At 41.8% G+C, this 9,079-nt stretch overlaps 1 protein-coding gene across 1 annotated transcript in view; it reads right to left on the bottom strand.

Annotated features, from left to right (window-relative positions):
- Positions 1 to 1,287: 1,287 nt before the first annotated feature.
- LOC128736333 (collagen alpha chain CG42342) overlaps positions 1,288 to 9,079 on the bottom strand; it is a 114,902-nt gene continuing 107,110 nt past the window's right edge. Inside the window, exons 12-14 of the mRNA XM_053830813.1 lie at positions 2,429 to 2,509; positions 1,525 to 1,725; positions 1,288 to 1,455 (exon numbers count right to left, since the gene is read on the bottom strand). Of these exons, the coding sequence (XP_053686788.1) occupies positions 1,288 to 1,455; positions 1,525 to 1,725; positions 2,429 to 2,509 (450 nt within the window). The remainder of the gene's footprint in view (positions 1,456 to 1,524; positions 1,726 to 2,428; positions 2,510 to 9,079) is intronic.

Here is a 9,079-nt window from a genome sequence, read left to right as displayed (position 1 = left end):
GGGGGGGAGCGAGCAGAGCGACGTCCAATAAAAAGGGGTAGACAACATAAAATGGGATGCCATTTTGGGTGCAATTTCCCGTGATTTAAATGTCCAATAGCACTCGATTTGACCCGAGCTCGATAATTCATCGCCGATTGGGCTGGCCGGGGGGAAGGCTTGACAGCTTACGTGGGTGGTGCTCGTTCGCCGAACGCACGCGAAATGGCGATAATTGGAAAACCTTCACAGTTTCAATCAGAGTTTTCCGTTTCCGATTGTGAACGTTTAATGAGGGTTTTATTGATAATTTCGAGTGTGATAAATTTGTTTCGGTTTCACCCGTCTTCTTTTCGGATAATTAAAACTCTGATGCGTTTGGTAAAAGTTTGTTTCTTATGCTAACAATATTCGGTAAAATGTGGAAATAGCTTATAATCTGCTGATTTGATCGAAACGAGCTTTACAGAATTTGCTTACTTCGTAAGATGCTGTTAGTGCAAATTTACTAACTAAACCATATTCTACGATCTATCATAGGAACCTTAATTGTAGTCAAAATATTTTAAATAAATCGCATTTTTACAAGTCCGATTATCATAATTGTCATCTCGTTCACACAAGGGCGGAAAGCCAGTGGATGAGTTATCACGGTTGGCTTTTCCCATCCCCCAGGAACATAACGGACGATTTATTTCGTTGAAATTAAAATAAAATCACACAAAAAAATCATTCATCCATGTTCAATAATCATCATCACCATATTTTCCCACGCACGCATACATCACACACACATTCATTGGTGTACATTTAATTATAAAAAGCCCTGTAATTTTGTAGACGCCCATCAAATAAATTAAAGTCACAAGCAATAAATTTAACCTTTGGCTGTACTACTGCCCCCCGAACAGGCAGTTGACATATGAACGTAATTCGAATCGCAGCAAACATTGGCTACCGCTGATAATGTGTCAAACCGCAATCGTCATCAAGACACCTGTTTTTTTTTCGTGGACTTCTTTGATTAGTTACGATAGCAGAGATTTTTCCAGCCCCATTACTCCAACTTGTTTTTTTTTTCGTTGTTACGAAAACGGATTCGCTCTTCCTGCCAACAGCATCTGTGTCTGACTACGTGGATCATCGACATGGCAAGTGCGAATTTCCACTTCCGTTCAGCTGTAACATTCCGTATTCGTTTTACATTTCACTGGTCACGCTACTGGTCACTGCCCCCTAACTTGCCCATTCCCCGAACCCCGAATCGCATCGCAAGTTAGTCGTTGTCAGTTACGGTCCGTTTGACTTTCAGTTTCCGTTCTCGTTCTCCGCGTACTCGTCCTCGTAGTCTTCGCCTTCGCCGCCGCCGGTCCCGTCGTCCTCCTCCTCGGCGTACTCGCTTTCGTTGTTTTCCGTCCCGGTCACATCCGGCAGGTAATCCTTGTGCGGCGGGGACGGCAACACTGGCTCCTGGTACTGTCGGGCAGAAAGCAAAACGTTACAAAAGTTCCCGAAGCCATCGAAGCGCGCGCCAGCAAAACTCACCACTTTCGGTGCCCGCCAGCCACATCCGGGCAGTGGAAGACCGTCCATGCCGAGCGGACAGGGTGCATCCAGACCGGGCACTCCTTGGTCACCTTTGTCGCCTCGGTCACCCTTGCGACCTCGCTTCCCGATCGGTCCCGGATCACCTTTGTTGCCCTTTTCACCGCGAGGTCCCTCCTGGCCCGGAATCCCGTCCGTTCCCTGGTGAAAACGGCAGTGGAACGTACAAAGTGGCGGGACAGATTTGGCGAACGATGGATGTAGTTAAGCAAAGGAATGAATACTGTCGTCATGCCAGGAAGGTTTAAAAAACTACATTTTTTTTTTGAGTGTGCAAGCAGGTGGTTGCAGGTGACTGACTTTCATTCATGCGTACTATTTGTACATGAAACTAATTTAATTGAAACTTTGTCATATTTACAAAACGAGCGGGTTCTACAGACTAAATATTAAATACTATTGTAGGGAAAAGTTTGGCTATAACATTTATACAAAGTTCCATAGTTTGACTCTATGTACAACATATGCGGTTTGTTTTGTTTCGTTTTTAACTTTGAATGCTCTCAGCTGGCCTTGATCTGGCTTAAAATTCCCGACATCGAGTGGTTGCTATAGTGCTCGAGTGGAACCGTCAAGGTCGACTCGATTCTCGAGAGCATTGCTAGAGTAGCGGGAAAAAGGAGATGCGAGGTAGGAATCATCCAAACGAACAGCAAAATGTACCAATATAAATGGAGGATGATTCACCTGTTTGGAAATCGAGCAAAACAGAACAATGTGTAGGAGACGGGAAAGGAGATGATGATGGAGGAAAATTGCTTTTTTTTCATGGCAGAAAAAACGGGGATGCGGTTCAGATGTCTGGTTTTTCGCAAACCGTGCTTAGACACGAGAGGATATTTACAGGCAATCCGGGATCACCTCTTTCTCCTTTGATGCCGGTTTCGCCCTGGGCGCCCTTCATTCCGTCCAGTCCGGGAGGTCCCTGTATGTGGCGTTGCGCGTTGGTGTAAAGAGAAAATTGAAGAATATTTTGATCAGTTTTTCATTTCGATGGTTCTTTCTAATTAACTTCGAAGTGCCAGAGTGTTAGCATCCGTGTGATTGAGAGTCCTCATCAGTCGGTGAAGTTGTCCAAAAACCAGGCGGTTAGATTGTTTGTTAGTGGCATTCCATTCCGTTTCGAGCAATTAGTTAGTTGAAGCCGGTTAGTGAATTGCTTTGGCATGCAGTCCGAATTCCAGTGCAGAGAAAAAATGCGAAAAAGTGCACAATCGAATGAACAAACCAATTCGGTTACAACAAATTGGAAACAGCCAGAAAGTAGAACCACAAATTACGGTAATCACATGCAAATTTTTACCACAGTTTGCAAACTGTTAGTCGTGCATACCAACAGTAATAACAACAACGAAAAAAAAGTTGCAATAAATGTACAGTCGCAAACCCCCGCAAACTGAAGCTGTAGAATAAAGCGCGGCGCACCGAGAGTTACTCGAAATGGCAATCTGCTTTGTTGCGAAGAGAGGAAAGGACCACCAGCAGCGGCCGCTGGCCGGGACAAGAAGCTACTTTTAAAATTCCATTTCATTTCATTAATCATATAATTTCAATTAAATGAGTTAGCGAAACGATGATGCTCGCCGGTTCCCGGTCGAATAGATTTCCGGCGGGTAGGAGATGGCGCGAGAACGAAAGCCTCTCGCTTTATCGTTGCACAGTGGGACAGAGATGGTACACTAGTGGGCAGAATAAATGACTAGGAACTAGTGAGTTTTGGGGTCGTGAGCGATGGTGAAACAATTGCAATTGTAGATTGTTAAATAATATATGAAATGAATAACTTATTTTTCAATTCCTTGATTTCTATATTGAGGTTTTGGTCGGAATAAGTAGTGCTGATTTGCCGTAGCGAACCGTGATTAAATTTATACTCATTTCAGTTTGGACTACCAATACACTAGTAATTAATTATGAAAAAAGTTTTTTCCATACTTGCATTTAATGCTTCTCGTTGTTTTTCTTTTATTTTTATAAAAATAGCCCCTTCGTCTCCACAGGTCGAAGATGCATTTCGACGTTCAGACTGATACTAATTTGATATCTGTGCTTGGGAAGTACGACAGAGAAAGCGATAAAGTTTTCTCCTCCTAATAAAATTTCTTAGGACCGCTACGAACCTAGACCAAATTGATGTCTGTGTTAGAGAAGTGGCCAGAAAAAGTGACAAGTTTTCTCATCCCAACAAGCTTTCTTGGGACCGCGATAAACCTAGTCCAGTTTGATGTCCTGAAAGTGAACAATTATAAAAAAGTAACCGATCAACGCTATCTTTCACCCGATTGTATCCATATACTGAAAGAATTTATTCAAAACAGGTGTTTTATATGTAAAAATGGGTTGACGGAATATTCATGCATGGGATGTGATGCAGCAATTTTGAAAGTGAGAAAGAATTAGCGACTGTCTGATCCGAAAATAGGTTTTGGGCGTTTAACTTGTTGCGATTGTATTGCTGTCAAGTGTGAAATAATTGATAAACACAGTGTATGTCTAGTTTCAAGGAAATTGACTATTTTCATGGGAATCGACGAATGTGAACCAGTGGTAAATGATAACCCAGATTATTTGTTTATTTTTTCCGTTCAATCGTAAATTATGCATCCAATAACAAATATTTTGAGCAAGATCCTTAAGCCAGTAAACATTCGTTTTAAGCCAATTACCTAAAATTGACTAGTGCTACAAGTTACAAAAAAATTTCAAACTGTGATATCGTCGCCAATCACCAGAAGAAATGTGATTGTGGCCTAATGAAACTCTTAGTGGAATTACAAACTCTAGGACACCAATAAAACTGATACGCAGAGCACGGGCATTTAGGAAATTAGAGCTTGTCTTCTTGTAGCAAATTTATAGGAATGTTTCAAATCATCAAATTTGTATCAAATTTATAAAAAGTTGAAAATTTGCAAAATGCCAATTTTTTTCGAATCGATTTCGTAGTCCTCCTACGTGAGCCCCTCGTTCGTGCCTCTAGGCACAGACCTTCCTACTATTTTTTTAAATTTTTAAGAAGGTTTCATAAGTATTCTAACAAAATTTCGAGTTCATGCTTTGTAGGAAAAAAGTAACAGTAATGGAATCTCTACACACTTTGCCATTCAAATTCAAACACAAACAGACACAAATTCGCCAGGACGGACGATCTGTCGCAAAGGCGAGAAACGGTGGAGGATCCGTGGCGGCGAGGACCAATTTTACCAAGCGGTGGAGCAACCATTGAGCTGGGAACGGACTTGTGATCGGCAAAATGCAGATTCGCGTAATGGTTTAAAAGACAATCAACAAGAGGATGAGTGTGTTGAGGATAAATGGCTGTTTCTACAACTACACTATCATAGCCACACTTTTACCACATTTAGTTGAAATAACTTGTTTATGACTTGTGTTGGTCATATAACAGTCATTATAATAACTTTATAACAACTGTGCTACTATGTGGAGATCACCTGACAAACGAACCTTGAACCAAATTAACCATATTCTCATCGAGGGCCGGTTTGTCTTGAACATCGCCAACGTACGCTCCCTACGGGATGCAGATATCGACTCAAACTATTACCTCTAGTAGCAGTACATGTGCGCTTAAAACTATCGACGGTTTATACCTCGCGACAAAGCCACCTTCCTCAGTCAAACATTCGGCAAATAGACAACCCGCAAGTTGCCGAGAACTACGCGTCTCTGAAGATAGATGCCTCGATAGAAACGTTCAAAACTATTCTCGGATAAAAGATTACGTAACATGCACAAATATTCCTTCAGCCCTGTTTCCGTAAATGACAACAGTTCCGAACAAATTCTTGCAGTACCTAAATTATACAATCTGGCAAAAGAAAAGGATTACCGCCCACTTTTCTATGACGTTTCACTTTCGGGACATCAGTTTGGACTAGATTCCATGTTTTTAAAGATAAACTCGGTTGAAAGATAGTTTTATGCTTTAACAAAGTTGTTTACTTTCAGGACATCAAATTAGACCAGGTTCAATGTTCAAACGACAACATCGGTTGAAGAAGAGGAGTGGTTTTGCACTCTAGCCTACCTCCCAAGCACAGATATCAAATTGGACTAGGTTTAATCGCGTTCGTAAGGAATTTTGTTAGGACGAGGAGATTTTGTCACTCTTTCTGGCGTACTTCCCAAGCACAGATATCAGATTTATTTAGGTTCAATCGTCGCAAAGAAACTTCGACTTGTTGGGACGGGGAGATTTTGTCTCTTTTTTTCTAAAAACATGTTAAAACTATGATGGCGTCTTTTGCAACCAATCACGAAGCGAGGATTTCCAGTTCCAGGACAATGCTTCATTATTTCCAATTTTTCAATAGTGCGTACTTTGGAATCAATAGGTCTCTTTATTGAGGTGGATGCTTAGAAGATTTTCCGTTCAATTGGCACAAAAATATTTGAAATCGATCTGGAAACTTCTAAGCTCTTAGCGCTAAAAATCTTTCCTTTTCCGTGACGCTAACGTTTTTCGATTTTTTAGAATGACCCCCGATGCCAGCTACCTTCCTGAAAGACGAAGTCCTACGTCAAAAGTATCCAAAGTCAGGAAGAAGAATTTGTTCAAGTATCGACGAGCGTGGAATGAGTTGACCACAATCTTGAGGATGAAAAAGCACCAGAAAGGCATAGGTCGTGATGAGCTGGAACAACTATTCGAGGCTAATAAGACGCACAAGTTCTATGAGAAGGTGAACCAATCCCGTAAAGGAAACACATCGAAGCCAACTGCGTGTAGGGACGAGAAGGGAAACCTAGTCACAAACGAGCGCGAGGTAGTCGAAGAGATCCGGCAGAAAATTTATCAGTTGAAGAACAATAGACGAAAGGCCAGAATCGATCGACTCCCGGTAGCACTCTACTAAAATGTAACGGTACTTAAATGAATAATTTCTAGGATTTGGAAGAAAGAGAAACTACCGGAGAAGTGAATGGAAGGTGTGGTTTATCCCACCTACAAAAAAGGCGATCGGCAAGATTGCTGTAATTACCTACAAGGTGCTCTCCAAGATTTGGTTACGTCGTCTAGCAAAAGAATTCGTAGGGCAGTAAATCCAGTAATGTCGGGAGTACAACGTGCTCACGCATCATGTTTTCGGGGATTTCAGGGCAGCATATGGTACAGTTGAACGCAATCAGCTATGGCAAATAATATACGAAAACAGTTTTCCGGACAAACTGACGCGGCTGATCAAAGCTACCCTTGAGCGAGTGATGTGCTGCGTATCTGTTTCGGGGGCACTTTCGAGTCCTTTCGAATCGCGCACAAAGGGACAAAGGGATGGACTGTACTGTATGTCATTCAATATCGCCTTAAATTTGGTAAGTGGGCATCGAAACAAGAGGAACGAACTTCGGTAAAAATAGACAACTCCTAGCCTTCACAGACGACCTTGACATCATTACTAGAAACCTATATTGGAATGCAACAGACCGGGGCGCACGACACAAAGCAATATGGCATCCCAAGATCAGGCTAACTCAACCTTGTCCGCTGTCGGTTAAATACAATTACCTACAGTTAAATCGTTCCCACCATCAAAGACGTTCCGGTTCTGAGTCTTGTGCTTAAGACTAACTAAAGACTAACCAAACCGCCCTCCTTGACAAGTATTCATTTTCTCGGGACGTTGCTCGACCTGATATCGCTCCCGCTTTCAGCTCAGTCAACTGTTCTAGCAACTACCAGATCGCAATTTCTTCTCTACTATCAGAACATTGGAGGTATCAATAAATGACACATTTTGCTTGTACACTAGCATCCTCTGTTATGCATGTTGCGGAGTAGCTTGCATTTGCAGGGTTTTATGCTGTAGGGTTCCTACAGTTGTAGGGTTTTAAACTTTCTCCTTTTTAAACTCGAAGCAACACTAGTGTGCCGCGGTGTGGCCATGTTACGAAACATGCTTTTTTTTCAAAAATGAAAGGATTTTGATTGGACGATAGAATTAACGCGTGTGTCTCGTCCGTTTTTTCTGTGCTTGAATAGTAATAAGAGCTCTGGCGGCGGAGTTCTTTTGGCCGTACGCCCCTGCTTCAAGTCACGTCAATTAAAACCTCCCGAAGAAACTTCGGTCGTGCATCTGTGGGTAGTGATATCTACTGGAACTGTCAATGACAGTAGCCTAATCGATGAATAAGTTCCCCGACTGGGTCGTAGCTTAGTTAGTTTTCTGACTAGTTCGATCTGAAATTCGTTACTCATAAGTCACGACGTTAATTTTGCTGCCCCAAGAAGTTTTGGCGCTTTGTAAACGAACAACGGAAAGAATCTGGATTTGACTGACGGCGTTATGACAGCGGACTCAGCCGTAGATATCGCCAACTTGTTTCGCACACAATTCAATAGCGTTTTACTCGATGAGACCGCCAATTCTCAAAACATTATAGCCGCCACAAGTAACGTTCCTCGCTTGGCTGGTTCTAATGTCCTGTTCAACGTTACTGGCGATACTAGATGAATTCTGCTGGGCAACATATGTAATCCACAATAGGACACAACACGAACCGTTGCTTTTCAAGAGATGACGCTTTCTAGTGGTAGTAAACTCGGAATTTCTCACTTATCTATGTTTATCTACCTAAAAACCAATCACAAATCACATTTTATTGGTGGTACAATTACTCTGTTATGCTTAATTTTCATAACTTCTGCCTAATTTTGATAAAAAACAATCTTACTACCATTCTTCCGTGAGCCCGGGAAAGTAATTTTGATACCGTACTAGAGCCGGGAACCGGGAATATGCCGGGAAGGAATTAAATTTCGCAAAATGAAAACAAAAACAAAAACAATGTTTTCCAACTATTTATTGGTTCAGGTGTCAAACGTTATAGTGCTATTAGCGATAAACACAAAAGAAACTGAGATGCATGAGAGAGTACTGTCGCTGCGCTAAGTAAATTGCCTGTCGCGCAAAACTGAGCTGTTTTCGAAATGTACAATATGCGTTACAAAGTAACGACATCTATTGTATTCAACGGGGAAACATTTATACTTTCAAGCATACTCTCACGCATGGCGCATGATGAAACACTAGCGCCAAATTCTGTTCTTTATTATCAGAAACTAGCGGCGGAGTCCTATTGGATGCAGCCCAGATCGCATTCCTTCCATAGTCCTGAAACGCTGTCTAAATACCCTTGCATTGCCCTTAGGTAAAATTTTTCAATATATCTTTGACGACATGGGGTTTTCTCGATTGCTGGAAAGTTTCTTTTGTTTTCCCTGTGCACAAAAAGGGGTGCCAACGAATCTTTACTAATTATCATGGTATTGCCGTCTCTCTATAAACTATTTGAACTAATCGTTCTGGAAAAGTTGATGCAAGACCAGCCAAAACGGTCGACTACAACCAATTTAATCGCTTTTACATCGTTCATCACCAGTGCAATCCAAAAAGATCATCAAGTTGACATCATATATACCGACCGTACCAAATACCACAAATCGGGCATTCACAACAATCTGTTGACTTAGTTT

The sequence above is a fragment of the Sabethes cyaneus genome, chromosome 1 (genome assembly GCF_943734655.1).
Source record: "Sabethes cyaneus chromosome 1, idSabCyanKW18_F2, whole genome shotgun sequence".
In the NCBI taxonomy this organism is placed as follows: domain Eukaryota; kingdom Metazoa; phylum Arthropoda; class Insecta; order Diptera; family Culicidae; genus Sabethes; species Sabethes cyaneus.
The sequence above is the reverse complement of the archived record's forward strand: the minus strand, read 5'-3'. Positions and strand labels throughout refer to the sequence as shown.